Here is a 15,560-nt window from a genome sequence, read left to right as displayed (position 1 = left end):
TTGTCATCCTGGGAGTCCTGAACACAAATGCCTTTGTCAAGCTTGGCGATAAATAAGAATCAAGTTATTTACTGCAGATTTTCCTCCTCACAAGTTCCCATCATTGGTGGGGGTCGGGGGATGGCCAAATCACAGTCACAGGGTCCTAGGAGCACTCCCCGCACTCACTCTGATTGTGAAGTTTCTCTCTCAGCATCAGAAAAGACATCCAGGCCAAGGAACCAGCCATGGCTGTGCACCGGCCTCGCCCAGAGGGTTTTGTAAAGCACAGGCTCAGAATCACAACTTCCTAGGTGATTCCTGCAGCAACACTGGGAACTGGAGTTCAGTTTCCCAAATGGTTGTGATGGGCAGCTCTGGAGCACAGCCAATTCAGACCGATAAGAACTTTTCTCATTTTTAATCCAAATTTCCAGAAAAACAAGGTCCACAGCCTTGGTGAGGTCTTTCTTGTGTTAACCTACGTCATCTACGCTACAGGGTCATGGCCAATTCCAGCCCGAGCAGATAACAGCAGCATGGGGAGAGCCGGCTCTCTGTGAGAGGGGAGCCTCCCCGCAGCCTGGGCCCTTGGCCTCCTGCAGGAAACCCAGAAGCAGGCTTGTCTCCACCTGCCAAAGGGCGACCATGGGCTGGTCAGAAATGGCTTTGGGACTGCCAGGCAGAGGAGGGACAGAAGTCCATCTGTCAGGCAGCCACTGTATTTCCTGTCATTTTGCATGTCCAGACCAGCGACATGCTGATTGCCATTTTTTTTAAAACTGCAGGAAAGGATGCTGTTCCGTGCAGAAATGACCAAAGTTATTTACCGCATTTTCCCTGTTGGTAAAACAGGAGAGAGACCCCAGTAGAGCCTTGTATGTTGTAAAAATTCATTAGGAAAAGAAAGGCATATGGGTGCTCGGCGATTCAACCTAGTCTCATCCGTCAAATATTTACTGAGCGCCAACCAAGAGCCCGGCACAGGCACCGCCACTGAATCAACGGCCATCTCAGCCATCAAAGGTTTCCATCCCAGGTGCCCAGCCAGGCAGAACATGACAGAGGCACAAATGAGTCCTTGGAGGAGGAGGAAGGGAGGACAGGGGGATCAGGGAAGGTTGCCCAGAGGCAGAGGCAGAGCCAGGAAGGACCCACAGCCAGCACTCCCAGAGATGCCCCACTCCCACCCCCTGCCCCAGGCTGCCTGGCAGATTCCCACCCCCAGGCTCTCAGGCCCCAAAGTCCAGCCTCCCCACTTACCCGTCCCAGCAGGGAGGAGGGAAGCGAAGCATCTGTGTCCAGACCGCACACTCCCCCAGAGGCTTGGGCATGTGCACAGGAAGGGGCCTGGACACCTCAGGACAGCATCCCCTGAGCCCGCAGGGGGGGCAGCTGGAGGAACTGTGCCCTCCAGCTGCCCCAGGGGCCCCCCAGGGCGCTTTTTCCTAGATGCTCACTTGGGGGACCAGGAGCTGGTGGACCCTCTGAGAATGAACATAGGTTCCAGAGCACCCTCTCTTTTCTTTCTCCCCCTCTCTCTCTCTCCCCACCCCCCTATCTCTCTCTCTCTCTCTCTCTGACGCGCGCATGCACACACACACACACACACACTCACGCTGGCTGATTTTACAGTCAATCTTTCAAAGTGCAATTTGTCTAGGAAAAGCCAATGTGAGGCCCGTGAGGGTTTCCACCAATGGCGACGCGGCTCGAGCAGCTCAGCCAGTCTCGGGTCTGTATTCTAATGGGCCCCATCTTTATCAGGGAAATGTTGCTTCTCTGAACTTGAAACTTCTCATGGAGGGTCCCCAGACTCTGAGGCAGAGAAGGGGCCTGAGCTGAGGTGGGGGGAGCCACCTCTCCCCAGGCCGGGCAGGGACAGAGGGCAGGGGCACTGGGAGGGCTCGCACCTGCCCTGGGAGCACCTGACTTCCCGCGGCTGACGTGGTCCCGGCCCCGGGCAAGGGCTGGGCCGGGTGCCTGGGTGGGAGGGCGGCCTGGGGCTCTGGCAGCTTTGACCCTCCAGAGCTGCCATGAGAATCTGGGCCGCAGCTCGGGGGCTCTAGGGGCCTGGATTTGGGCTTCCCACCTCCCCTTGGCCCTTTGGGGGGCCATGGAGTCCAACCTGCAGGGCCCGTTCCTGCTGAACAACGCGCCGCTGGCTCAGTTCTCGGAGATGAAGGCCCCTGTGTGCCAGTACTCTGTGCAGAATGCCTTCTACAAGCTCAGCCCCCAGGGGCTGGGGCCCCAGCCGCCCGCCGGGACCCCACATGGCATCTCGGACATCCTCAGCAGGCCCGTGGCCGCGCCGAACAGCTGCCTGCTCTCCGGCTACCCCCACGTGGCCGGCTTCGGTGGGCTCGGCTCCCAGGGGGTCTACTACGGTCCCCAGGTGGGGAATTTCTCCAAGGCAGGGAACGAGTACCCCACCCGGACCCGGAACTGCTGGGCGGACACGGGCCAGGACTGGCGAGGCGGGCGGCCATGCGGCAACAGTGAGTATGGGGAGGAGGGGGGGACGGGGGACGGGAACGGACGCTCACAGGGGTCCTCGGCCACCATCCGACAGCCTGGGGCAGACCCCAGGGTCCGGCCCTCCACCTGGTGCAGCACGGGCTTCTCCCCTCCCCCTCCCACCCCGGCTTCGCTCGGATGGGCGTCTTGACCCCCGCCCTCACTCGTCACCAGTGGCCCTCCTGGGGAAGCTGGGGTCCCGGGAGACCACACGGCTCAACCCCATCCTGTGTACGGTCCTGCTCACCTTCCTTCTCCCGCCCAGAGCCCGTGTCACCACTTCGTCCAAGCAGGCAAATGCCGTCCCCAGTGAGAATCTGCCACTGCATCACCTTCCCAAAGAGCCCCCCGCGCGTGCGCCGGCAGCACTCAGGGACACAGAATGTACCCTGAACCCACCTCGGTCCCGCTGCAATCAAGGGGGCCTGCTTCCCTCCTCGGGGTTTATGTCAACAGCAGCACCCGTACCACCCAGCCTCTGGGAGCAGCTGCTGAGTCCAGCCCCACTGGGCCCTCGCTGTCGGGGGACCTCACCCACCCATCCCCAAACTGTGGTTTTCAGAGAGTTGGTCCGGGGCCCCCAGGATGCCAGTCAGGCCTGGAGGAGGTGGCAGGTCGTGCACAGGCAGGGGAGCGTCAGCCGGGAGGCAGGGGGAGTGACAGTGGCTGCAGGAACCACCCCTGGGCCCGGATCAGGCAGGGGCAGAGGGACCTCCACTTCTGTCCCACCTGGGGGCTCCTGCACTGGCACAGGGGCTTGGGGCGGCCCAGGAAAGCCCAAAGCACACCTGCCTTCCGCCCGCTGTGCTGCTCGGGACCCTCACACCCCTCGTCAGCCTGAAACACGGCGAGTCCCACAGGGGGCCGAGACCTCATCTCTTGGAAGCTATGCTATAACCTGGTTTGCGGGTGCTTTAGGCCTGAGCTATCCCTGTCTCTCCCTTCCATGCCTCCCTACCCACACGCACCCCATTTCCACACCCCTGCTCTTCAACCCCGAATGCACGTATACACACAGGGAAGTATCTGAGTCAGTGGCTGGATTAACACAAGGGGAGGGGACTGAGGGTGACAGCCTCTCAGAAGGTCTCGCCTCCTTTCTGTGCCTCGGCTTCCTCACCTGTAAAGTGAGGACATGGGATGTGAGGGTCAGCTGCACTGCACGAGGCCCTGCACGTGGGCATTCTGCTTCCCCTGGTCCCCATCCGCCCCCCGCCCACCCCCCCGCCGAGCTCCTGAGAGGCTGCCCTGGCGGGGCAGGGGTCAGTTCTTGAGGCTCCGCGTCCGGACTCTCCATGGGGTTGAAGCCACATGACTCCCAGGCCTGGTGACAGGGGAGAGCAGTAACTTGGAGCTTAGGGTTCTGGTTTCCCAGAAACCTGGAAAATGGGATCTCAAGAGCAAGGAAGTGGAGGAACTCCCGGGCCCCTGGGACGCTGACGGTTGGTGGAAGGTGCTAAATCCGTTTCTCGGTGACCTGCAAGAACGTCCCTGAGACCCAGAGGAAACTCCTCCCGCCCTTCGGGGTGCGGCTGCATCACTGCGTAGGGAGGGCGTTACACAAGGAGACCCAGTTCTAAGCATCCTCTGGCCCTAATTAGCTGAAACCTGGGGCAGGCGCCCTCGGGGTCCCCGCCCACCCAGACACGGCAGAGGTATGCTGCTTGGGTGAGAGGTGCCACCGTGCCCCTGCAACCTCAGCGGCTTCTCCGTACGGGCGCTCACCCTGTGGGAGAGGCGGGGCAGGGCTGGCACCCCCCAACCCCGCGAACCGCACACTTCCTTCCTCCCACCAGCCCCGGACCCCCTGAGCGACAGCATCCACAAGAAAAAGCACACCCGGCCCACCTTCACGGGGCACCAGATCTTTGCCCTGGAGAAGACCTTCGAGCAGACCAAGTACTTGGCGGGTCCCGAGAGGGCGCGGCTGGCATACTCGCTGGGGATGACCGAGTCGCAGGTCAAGGTGAGTGTGTGAGGGACAAGAAGGTGTCTGCCTGGCAGCGAGGAGCCTCAGCTGGCAAATGCAGCTCAGTGGGAGGCCGTCCTGGTGTTTGGGCACCGCCTGCCCACCTAACCCTGGAGATGGTAATATGACCCTAACGCCAAATGGCTGTCATCTCCTGAGCCCTATTCTGAGAGCCTTATTTGTAGCAGCCCATTTAAACCTCACAGCAACCTGGCGGTGGGCCTTATTACCCATCTTACAGGAGAAGAAACAATCTCAGCTGAGCCTCTTGCTCCAGGTCACCGGCTGCTAAGTGAGTACCCTGGATTATAGGGTTCTAACCTCATGCCTTCCCCTCCTCTGCACGGTCGAGGCTAAAAGTTTCAAGAGCTGATGGCAGCCGCTGGGCCGGATCAGAACTGGCTTCAGGCTTGTTCCGTTAGCCAGGCAAACAAGCCCGCCTTGGTTCACCAAACTCGAAAGTGAAGATAACTCCTCCCCACGCCTGCCCGTGAAGTCTGAGTCTCTTTGCTCAGCTCGGGGCAAGGCTCTCTCTCAAACTGCACACCTCGGGCCTGAACTCGGCGGGTAAGGCAGCTTCTGTCCCCTCAGGCTCCCAGGGGGACCTCTGGCAACTCTGAGGCTCACTGTTCCCTGAGGGGCTCTGGGGTGGGCACCCAAGAAGCCAGCTCTGGGCTATGCTGTAACTACCCGGCACTGTGATAAGGCGACGGGCTTCAGGGGAGAAGGAAGCACAAGGGCAGCTGGGGACCCGGGCCTGGGCTCCCTCAGGGCCCTGCACCTCCAGCCGGCCACCCACCCGGGCAGCTCCCTCCGCCCAATGTTAACTCCGAAGGAGAGGAAGCGCCGAGTCTAAGAGGAAGGCCTTTCCGTATCACTCCGCTTCTTTGGGTCCTTTCTGCACGCTCCTGTCTCCAGTAATGAGCGTGTGTTATTTTCACAGTTGGGGGGCAATGATTCATGAAGCTCAGTGAAGGTCTGTGAGGTTAAAAGCATGTCAGCCCCTTCCACCCAAGTACCCAGATGGCAAAGGAGAGGCAGATACACCGCAGGGAGGGTTACAGCTAAGACGAAAGGGCTGCTGCACTCACATTTATTTTTATTTTATTGCCCCCCTCAAAAAAAAAAAGTAGTGTGACTATGACTGCCTAGTCCATTGCTGAACCATTTATTTTACGATAAAGATGAGGTTGGGGGGATAATTGCCACCCAGTGGAGCCGCCCTCCCCAAAGGGGCCCTGTGTGCGCCGCACGCCAGCGTGATCCTCAGGGCCCTTCTCCTCCCAGGTGTGGTTCCAGAACCGGAGGACCAAGTGGCGGAAGAAGAGTGCCCTGGAACCCTCGTCCTCCACGCCCCGGGCCTCGGGCGGGGACCGCGCGGCCTCGGAGAATGATGACGACGAGTACAACAAGCCGCTGGACCCCGACTCGGACGACGAGAAGATCCGGCTGCTGCTCCGCAAGCACCGCGCCGCCTTCTCGGTGCTCAGCCTGGGCGCGCACGGCTGACCCCGCCGGCCTCCGCGTCCCCGCGGTTCCCAAAAGGCTAACGGGGGCTGCGGAGGAGGAGGGGGGAGGGGGGAGGAAGGAGAGGGAGGATGGACGATGGAGGGAGACGAGGAGGAATGGGAGGAGCAGGAGATGGAGGAGAAGAGGGGGGGAGGAGGCCAGTCTCCTAAGGGAAGAGGGGGCAAAGGGGGAGACGTGAACTTGTCCTGAGGCCGGGCACCCCTTCCGCCGTCTTGCACCTCTGTGGGCCCAGGCCTGGCCCTGCCAGCTCTGCAGATTCTAAGTACACAGGTAGATGAAAAGCGATCGGGCTCTGCGGCCAGGACACTGGCCGTGGGGTCCCAGACACGCCACCGTGATAGCTGCGAGGGGGGAGTCTTCCCCCAGGGAAACCGTTGGCTCCGGCAAGGGTCTCCCTGTGGGCTGACTGCAGAAGGAGAGCTGGCATGTCCAGGGACCCTCCTCAGACCCTGGCACAGGAAGGACCCCACTTGAGGGGCCAGAGCCCAAAACCTAACCCAGGTGGGAGGAAACCCACCCCAGGGAGGGGAAATGGGTCCCAGCAAAGAAGGAATACCCCTGACACCCCAACTCAAGGATCGTGCCCCTGGGGGGAGCTGTCCTCCTGTGATCCCTTCTCCACTCTGCCCTCAGAGGGGATCCCCCAACCCAGGACGGGAAGAGATTAGAAGTGCCCACTGGGGGAAGAAGCAGAGAGAAGGTGAGAAACGCTGGCATCCATGCTGCACCCCAGAGCCTCCCACCTGGGCTCCCCTCGGTACCTGCCGGTGCAAGGACAGGACCCCCCAGAGAGAAGGGAGCCTCCCGCCGGGGAGGGACTCGGGGCAGGAAGGGACCTCAGAACACCCTGTTCCTCCAACGCGGTACCCCCGCAGGAGAGGAGAGGACCTGGCAGGAGGGGCTCACATGGAACCCACGAGCCTCCCTTCCCTGGGGCGCCCTGCAGCCTGGCCTTGGAGCTGGTGCTGCGGAGGGCGCTGCCCAGCCGGTGGGAAGGACGGGCTGCAGCAGGCGGGGGTGGGTGAGTGGGGTGGCCCTAGAGGAATGCAGCACAAAAGGCACCAAGCGGTTGCCCATCTTCACTGGCTTTTAAAAAATAAAGGGTAAAAATAAAAGTCCCAGAAACCTCCCCATGGCTCATGTGTTTCCGAAAAACTGTCTGTGGGGTCCCACGCGTGCCAGCTGCCGGGGGGGCCCTCCGGAGGGCAGCGTCTCTGCCCACAGGGGACAGGGCTCTGGGAATCAGGAAACCTGCAGGCATCGGTCAGTCTCAAGTCTCGGTGGTATGCGCCAGGCAGCGCCATAGTACAGAAACCCAGAGGCGTTCAGCGGGGTCCTTGACCTGTAGGCGCTCACAGCCTCGTGGGGGAAATTATCTGTGGGGAATTCGGTACCGTAAGGAAAAGATCCCGGGGCAGAGAAGAGCAGCAATGACAACGACTGAACACCTACTAACTCTTCCCACGTGGAAGGCCCGACTATGTCACGTGACCCCACCAGAAACCCGGGAGGAGGGATTGTCCCTCTTGCATGGATGAGAGAACACAGGCCCAGAAGGTACCTACACCAAGTTCCAGAAGTGGGATGAGGCCACCGGAGCTGACGCCCAGGCCCTCACGTCTACCGCGAGGGGCAGCGCCTTTTACAGGCCTCTCCTGTAAAACCAGAGGCTGGGATGAGCTGTGCTCTCAGGACCTTCCAGCTGTAACCATCGACGCCAGCTCCAGCAAGGCCTCCAAGCTGTGAGCAGCCTGCCCCCTCTGCTGTCCCAGCAAGTCCTTCTGTGGTCCCTTGGGCCCCAAAGGGTGGGAGAATTGGGCTGGTGGAGTCCGCCTGGAGCGGGAAAGAGGGTGGGAGGGAGACCCCAGCTCGGGGCCTCTTGGAAACGGAGGCACCAAGCCTTCATCATAACCCCACTGGACCCAGAGGATGGAGGGCCATAACAAGAAGATGTAGGATGCTTTTGAGCTGTGATCCCTATTCCACAGCGAGGCCCACACTCGGTCTCTCTCCACGTAAGGTGGGAAGGAAATAATAAGCAAGCACCTGCCCTGTGTGCTCCTGGCCACAAGCTGACACGGGGGTCCTGAGCTGCAGCAGGCCGGACGGCCACCTGAGAGGACCCAAGGACCCTCCGGGTACAGCCACAGAGAAGAAGAACTCTGCGAGCCAGGCGGGGCCCAGGATTTCCTGAGCACTTTGAGGAGAGTCTGGGACCTGCTGGCCAGAGGAGGCTTTCAACATAATGCAGGTGCAAAGTCATGAGGCAGGTGTGGGGAGAAGCCAGGAACAAGAAAACTGGGCTCGTTTGCCTTCTTCGTAAGTGTATTACAATCCTAACACTCTATTATAGCTATAATTCTTGCATGTCTGATTCCCATTTTTTGGGGTCAGTATTATATCAAGTGGAGGGAAAATTTTTTCCGCCGAGGAAACATTTGCTGAGCTAAACAAAACCTCCTCCAATGTCCAAGTTCTGGGACACCTGCCACTGGAACCTCTGGGTCAAGGACTCCAGCCTTCCTGGAGTCCCCCTCCCTCACCCCTGCTCCCAAGTACGGGGCCAAGCGAGGAAGAGGCACTGCTCAGGCCTCATCAAGGGACCAGATTCCCAGTTTGAAGGAGGAGAAGAGCCAAAGGTGAATGGCCCAGATGCCCGAGGGTAATTTGGGATAAGTTTTGCCCTCTGCGGATGCGTGCACACTCGTGTGTTGTGTGTGTGTGTGTGTGTAGCTGGGAGGAACTCAGGACTATTTCACTTCATCCATCATAAAGAAATCATAAGCCATAGCACCTCCCTTCTCCTTCTCCATTCCAGGTCACAAAGGGCCTTCTTGTATATGCTGAGTTAAACAAAACTACACAACTTTAAGAATATTCATGTTTCTGGCAACTTCCCTCTGACCACAGGAGAAACTTTTCAGGGATGAACAAAGAGAAAGACGCTCAGCCCTGGGCTCCCGAGAGCGACCGAGTCCTGCCCTGCCAGCAGCCCAGGAGGCTCCCAAGGCAGGCAAGATTCTGCCCCGTCCACAGCCCTCCCGCTTGCGGCTTCCAGTGTAGGAAAGATCTGACGTGTCCCGAGCAGGGCGGGGCTGAAGCTAGGGATGACAGTGTCTTAGCAGGTTCCAAATGGCCATATCCCGATGGCAACAATCAAAAGACTGGGGACTGAAATCGCACTGCTGGCAATCCCTCCTCCTTCTCAGCCACCCCCAGGATTTGAGCCTAGATACCAGCCAGCCCGAGTCTTTGCCTGAGCATGGCAGAGGGGACTGGGTTTGGTTAGAGTTGGGCTCGAACACTGGCGCCACCTCTCTCTGTGTCACTGGGCGAGTGACTTAACCTCTGAGCCTCAGTTTACTCATCTGTAAGATGGGAGTAATTATACATACCTCGCACGGTCTCTGTAAGATCAGAACTCACGAGCGTGCGTGGCATATACAGACACCCAACAGTATCTGCTATGTTATTTCAAGAGGGCTGTGGAGGCCGACAGTCCCGAGTCTGGGTCCCCATGTCACCAAGTGGTCGCCGGGTCACTGTGACCAAGTTAGGTAACCTCTTGAAATCCAGCCTCCTCATCTGTAAAGTGAAGCTGATATGGTTATCAGCAAGACCCAGCAGAAGATGCACTGAAATCACCTGCAAGGTGTAAAAGGGGGTGGGCATTCCCATATCAGCGTGCTCCCACCCTCTCCTTCCTTCTGCCAGGAAGCGGCAGAGCCAGTCCTAAGCGGTTCTTCTTCACAGTGGGACAGGCAGGTTCAAAGTCACAGCTACCCATTCCTATAAGTACTCAAGCCCCGGCAGGTCAACTGCCATCTGGAGGTTGTGGAAGGCCTCGTGTGTGACCAGATTCATTTACCTGGCAAAAGCCTGAGGTTCTGGACTCTGGGGCGTGGAGTCAAGTCAGATGCTGAGGGCTGAATTCAGTTTGCAGATGTGTTTCTTTGGGAGGCAGAACAGTGCATTTACAGAAACTTTAGCTGGTCTGTAGGCTGAGCAAGCCTGGTCCCGTGCGTGATCCTCACGATTTCCTGGCACATCCCCGGGCTTGGTCCCCACAAGGTCCATCCCCTGCCTGATCCCTGAAGGCATGTGGGTCTATACGTCCTGCTCTGAAGCCTCGATACCCTAAGACATGGTCCACGGACGAGCAGCAGCCGCCTCCCCTGGGCACTTGTTAGAAATACAGACTCTCAGGCCCCATCTCAACCCTCCCGAATCCAAATCTGCATTTGTAGCAAGATCTCCAGGTGGTTTGTAGGCGCGAGAAGATGGACGGCGGGTATGACCGTGTGAGTGTGTATGGACAACCCTCCTTTTCTCAGAGCACAGAGCCTGGCCCAAATTAGGTGCTCAATAAAAAACTGTTAGATACATAGAGATGCACTGACCTAAGTTGGGCTTTCTATCCCATCACCAAATGCCCACGGGGACCTGTGCTTCTGAAATCCCCCTTTCTCCTTTGTCAGCCACCGCTAACAGTTGCCGCCCTGCGTCTCGGCTCTGGGCCTCTCTGAGTCTAGTCTTGCACCTGAGGTGGCTCCGGCCTTGCCTGGGAGGGCTGTGTGTGTGCCTTGGAGCAGCTGCTTTCTTGTCCCCAGAATGATCTCTTCTTTTGCTCACAGTCGGGTTCTAACTGTGTTTTATGTGGTTTCAAATGCTATGAATCTACATACCCAAGGTCAAAACTCCTTGTCTTTCCATTCTAAGGCCAGGGCTGTGTCAACTGCCAGGTGTATGAGGACCTGAAAGCTACAGAGGACCAGGTGAGGTCCCCTCATCAAAGGCTCACTGATCAAGTGCACTGCAGGGCACGATTACAGTGAACACCGTTTTTCTTGGTATGGTTTCTGCTGCTTTGTAATTGATGACCAGTGTCCCTGGATGGAGCAGATACGCCACAGCCAGAGAAAATATTCATTTAGGCAGTTTCCTAAGCTTGCCTGACGCTAGGCCTTGTCAGACATACAGATACCCAGGGCCCTTCTGGGATATTCTGACCCAGTTGGGCAGGTGTGGCCCTGGAATGTGCCTGGTTAACAAGTGTCCCAGGACTTGGGAGTAGACAAATTTGGCAAATGGTGATCTTAGAAGCCCAACTTGACTTAAATTCACGTTGGCTCTCCCTGAGTTGTTCAGTGACCCACGTTGAATTCTGCAACTTTTCCTTCCTGTCCAGGAGACAAAGACTCACATAGTCAGGGAAGGCAGCAGGGGTGCAAGAAAAGGTGCAAAGGGTCTGGATCTTCTTCCTCAGGAAGCACAGAGAGATGGCAGGACCCTTCTGGTTTCCTGCTGCCACTGGCATCAGTCCTGTGCCTGTGATACTATGGAAAGATCTAATACACTCAAACCTCCAAGGGCTCTTGGGAGAGGCCCTGCCCTAACTAAGGAATTTGCTAACCCGCTGCCTCTATGTTCTGGAAGAGAAAGCAGCGTTGGCCTTGCAGTTCCAGCGCTGCTTTGCCCGGGGCACCTCATGCCACGGTGGAAACAGCCAGGGCAGAGGGCTCTGCAGCCCAGCTGCAGGAAAACTGTAGAGTACTGTGCACTGCCCAGTGAACGGCAGCTTCCCCTCTGCGAGGAGGAAAAGAGCACAGCGCACTTCTGTGGTTTGGGCTCGCCGGGCGCGGACCCCTGCGGCCTCTGATAAGGCCACCCTGATTTTCCACGGAGAACAACCTACCTGCCATTTTTGATTGATCTAGTGTGGGCGGGCTGACCCACCCCCATCTCCGGGGGCGGATGATTGACACCATTCTAAGCCAATCAGCGAATGCCACCTCCCTGGTCATGTGACGGATTGGTCCAGGGATAGGCCCGCGGCTCAGTCCCGACCAATGAGCGAAGGACCACGTTGCTCTGGGGAGCGCCCGCTTCCTTCTCTACCTGGAGTGCCAAGTGGCCTGGCCTTCGGCGTGCCCGGGAAGGGGGCCAGCCCGGTGGAAAGAGGATCTGAGAGCGGGACTGAACTGGTGACAATGTTTCAGCCAAGCCTAGCCTTTTCAGGAGACAAGACACACCCTTTTGTCTTCAGTCTGGTCGAGCTGCGTTTCTATAATTTACAGCTCAAAGAGCACTATTGGAGTAAAAAAATGTTTCTTTTAACCCTGTTGTTTGCTTATAGGCTGGCCCTGCCAGGGAGCCTGTAGGGACACGGGGACAGATGGCCAAAGGGGAGCTGCCCTGGGTTCGGGTTTCCCAGCCTTCCTTCCTCGACAGCTGTCCCCGCACTTCCTCTCTTTATTCCCCGGCTCTCCTCTCTCGGCTCTGGCCCCCGGTAATGGACCATCGTTCGTGACAGGAAGGGACCGGGTTAAACCTCCCATCCCCAGCTTTTATTCTTCCGAGCCGCGATCGGATTGCTGATGAGAGCAGCGCCTAGCCCTGCTGGGGAGCCACACTCAGGTTGCGGCGGGTGGGTGGCGGCGTGTCTGCCGGCTCAGGCTGCCTGGGAGGAGGTGGCCGGTCTGTCCGCCCCACCCCCAAGGCTGAGGACATCCTCCAGAGACCCTAGAGTCCAGGATTTGGAGTAGCAACTGCCTCCCACGCCCGCCGTGCCACCCCCTGCAGCCTCCTGTATCATCTGTCTGGTGCTGCTCTGCTGAGAAGAGTCGAGCTGCAGGCCCCGTCTTGCCATGTTTGAGCTGTGCTGAGCCTACGAGTAACAGAACAGAAGCTGCTCAGACCCAGTCTTGTTACCACGTCACTTGCAGGCCCAGGAGCCTGCTGCCCTAAGGGCTCAGAGCATCCTCGGTGGTCCTGATGCTTCTCTGCCAGAAGCCCCACCTTAGATGCCCTGACCTGGCCCCTCCAATACTCTGTCACTCTTCAGAGCAATGAACCAGAGACTGACCCGACCTTTGACGACAGCTTTGGGGGCAGGTGGGGCGAGGACCCGGTTTGCACAGGTGGGAAGAGAGCTTCAGAGGACAGGCGGGGGGCTGGGTGGGCTGACCTCCATCAGAACCCCCTGGGTCAGGACACATTCTTTTTTTTTTTTTTTTTTTACTTTTATTTTTTGGCTGCGGTGGGTCTTCTTTGCTGAGCACGAGCTTTCTCTAGTTGCGGTGAGCGGGGGCTACTCTTCGTTGCAGTGCGCGGGCTTCTCATTGCAGTGGCTTCTCTTGTTGCAAAGCACGGGCTCTAGGCACGTGGGTTTCAGTAGTTGCAGCACGTGGGCTCAGTAGTTGCGGCACACGGGCTCTAGAGCACAGGCTCAGTAGTTGTGGCGCACGGGCTTAGTTGCTCCGCGGCATGTGGGATCTTCCCGGACCAGGGATCAAACCTGTGTCCCCTGCGTTGGCAGGCGGATTCTTAAGCACTGCGCCACCAGGGAAGTCCCCAGGACACATTCTTAAACCAACAGTTGTCTCGTCCTGCTCCTTCCAGGGGGAAGGCGGTGATGTTGGCAGTAGTGGAGAGGCTGGTTGCCCCCCACGTAGAGCAGCTTGCCAGCCTCTTTCCCACAGCCAACCCAGAAGGCTCGCATTCAGGGCCCTTCATTAGGCCTCTCTTAGTGGGCAAACACACATCATTAATCTTGGTAAAGTGAGTGAAAGCACATTCACCTGTCCAAGCAGGAGAATTAATGTTGTGTCAATAGGAAATTCGTGTTTACCTCTGGCCTTTATGTCTTCCCTTTGCTATGAACACCCCAGGGTGGACCAGCCCAGATGCGGGACTGTAGTTAGAAGAGAAAAACAAAACCTCGCAGCCCAGGTGCTGGCCTCAGACAAGGGGGTGGTAACAGCAGTGCATCGGGGCAGAGACTCTCTCCCTGCACCATGGGCCTAGGGACACATGCTCCCCACCCCGCGGGGACACAGTGGCTGCCAGAGACACCTTTTTCTTTTTCTTACCAGCACACAAGGCTATTATCTCTCACACCAGCACGGGCTGACTGGGGCCACTGTTTACTGAGCACCTACTAAGTGCCCGGCACTGTGTGTGGTGACTGACCCATATTTCCCAAGAATCCTCCAAAGCAGGTATGCTGCCTTTTTCTCAGATAAAGAAGATACTGCAAGCTGTACAGCAGAAATTAGCACAACATTGTAAATCAACTATACTTCAATTAAATAAATAAATAAATATTTAAAAAGGAAGGTACTGCAGTGCAGAAAAATGCAATAGGTTAGCCTCAAGGCCACACACGGAGAGCAGGTGGGCTTGAACAGGTGGGTCCAACTCCAAAGCCAGCGTTTCCCCAGTAAGCCTCACACAGGCACTTTCACCACAGGCGGGATCAGGCACAACGCGTGAGGCAAAGTGTAAAGACGGGAAGTCTCCAGAAGGCCCTTCTGGATCATTCTCCACCGCCCCGCCTTCCCCCCCCCCAGGAATGGCTCACTGAGGGAGGGACGGGGAGGGGCCGGGCTGGGCCACTGACTTGAGCGTGAGGGTGTGTGCATGCCTGTGTGCCCCAGGAAAAGAAACCAAACCAGCCGATAAGATCCCTCCTTTCCAGAGCAAAGCACCAATTAAACACAGGGCAGATGTGAGCAAATAAAGCTGTGGCGTCCAGAGGGAAAATCAATATGAGATTATATGTCCCAGCCCAATCATATACCAATTAATAAGTACGGGTGCGGCCGGGTGCTGGGGGAGATAAGTCCCCCAGCCACAGGCGGGCTCAGATGGGGCTGCAGGCCCTGGTTCCAGAGGGGGCCTCAGACTGAACGGTGAAGGGTCAGGGAAGGAAGCGGGGAGGAAGAGAAAGAGAGCTTCCCGCAATCAGCTGGGGGCAGAAGGAAGAGGGCGCGGTGGGTGAGAGATGCTTGCGAGGGTGGTACCCACCGGAAGGGAGCAAACAACTCAGACCACGCAGACAGGCTGCTTGATACTTCGTTTGCCACAGAAGACATACGGGGCTTGCTTCTGGAAAGTGAGCGGCAAAAAATGGCAAAAATAGGAAAACTGGAAAACAAATTTCTACCCCCAAGAGATGATTTTGGAAGCCCCTGGTTTATTCGGTCCACGTTTTATTTAATTTAGAAAGTACAGAAGAATCTAAAACAGAATGAATAGACGTATATGTATAACCGAATGACTTTGCTGTACACCTGGAACTCACACAACCTTGTAAATCAACTAGACTCCAATAGAATCTAAATTTAAAATAAATGAATTTTTTTTAAAAAAAGAAAGTACAGCCAAGCAGTTAATCAGGTGATAAAAGGCAAGTGGCAAAGTTTTGCCGCACAGGACTGGGTGACCGACGGGGTGGGGCTGTGCAGAACATTCCATGGACGGACTTCAGGCTCACCGCCGGCTGCCAGGGACAAGGGGGCGTGACACACAGCCACCTGCCAACAGAGTTTACCAAGTTTAGCAGCGCCGCTGCCCCAGAGAGGTGGCTTTGGCGTCATCGGGGCAAGTTAAAAGTGCCCACGTCCTGGGGAAAGGGACCCTGGCTGCGGGCCTGGTGCCCAGCCGGTCGCAAGGGCAGTTACAGATGGCAGAGTCCTGCCCATGGGTGTCCAGACATGGGGTCCAGAGCGAGCACCGCGTCCCCGGAAATTCCCAACCCTCTTGGGGAAAGGAGATCCAATGT

At 57.6% G+C, this 15,560-nt stretch overlaps 1 protein-coding gene across 1 annotated transcript; it reads left to right on the top strand.

Annotated features, from left to right (window-relative positions):
• Positions 1–2,095: 2,095 nt before the first annotated feature.
• On the top strand, positions 2,096–5,974 carry NKX6-3 (NK6 homeobox 3). The gene is made up of 3 exons (XM_036838638.1): positions 2,096–2,477; positions 4,293–4,462; positions 5,753–5,974. Exons 1-3 carry the CDS (start codon positions 2,096–2,098, stop codon positions 5,972–5,974), a joined length of 774 nt encoding a protein of 257 aa, XP_036694533.1.
• The last annotated feature ends 9,586 nt before the right edge of the window (positions 5,975–15,560 follow it).

Source organism: Balaenoptera musculus, chromosome 21 (genome assembly GCF_009873245.2).
Source record: "Balaenoptera musculus isolate JJ_BM4_2016_0621 chromosome 21, mBalMus1.pri.v3, whole genome shotgun sequence".
Classification (NCBI taxonomy): domain Eukaryota; kingdom Metazoa; phylum Chordata; class Mammalia; order Artiodactyla; family Balaenopteridae; genus Balaenoptera; species Balaenoptera musculus.
Note: the sequence above shows the minus strand (reverse complement) of the source record. Positions and strands in the feature narration are given on the sequence as shown.

Excerpts from the sequence above, each read along its gene's own strand:
- NKX6-3 (XM_036838638.1), top strand. The coding sequence starts at position 2,096 with ATGGAGTCCAACCTGCAGGGCCCGTTCCTGCTGAACAACGCGCCGCTG. Across the intron at positions 2,478-4,292 it reads CGGGCGGCCATGCGGCAACA|CCCCGGACCCCCTGAGCGAC; the intron begins GTGAGTATGGGG and ends TCCTCCCACCAG. Across the intron at positions 4,463-5,752 it reads TGACCGAGTCGCAGGTCAAG|GTGTGGTTCCAGAACCGGAG; the intron begins GTGAGTGTGTGA and ends TTCTCCTCCCAG.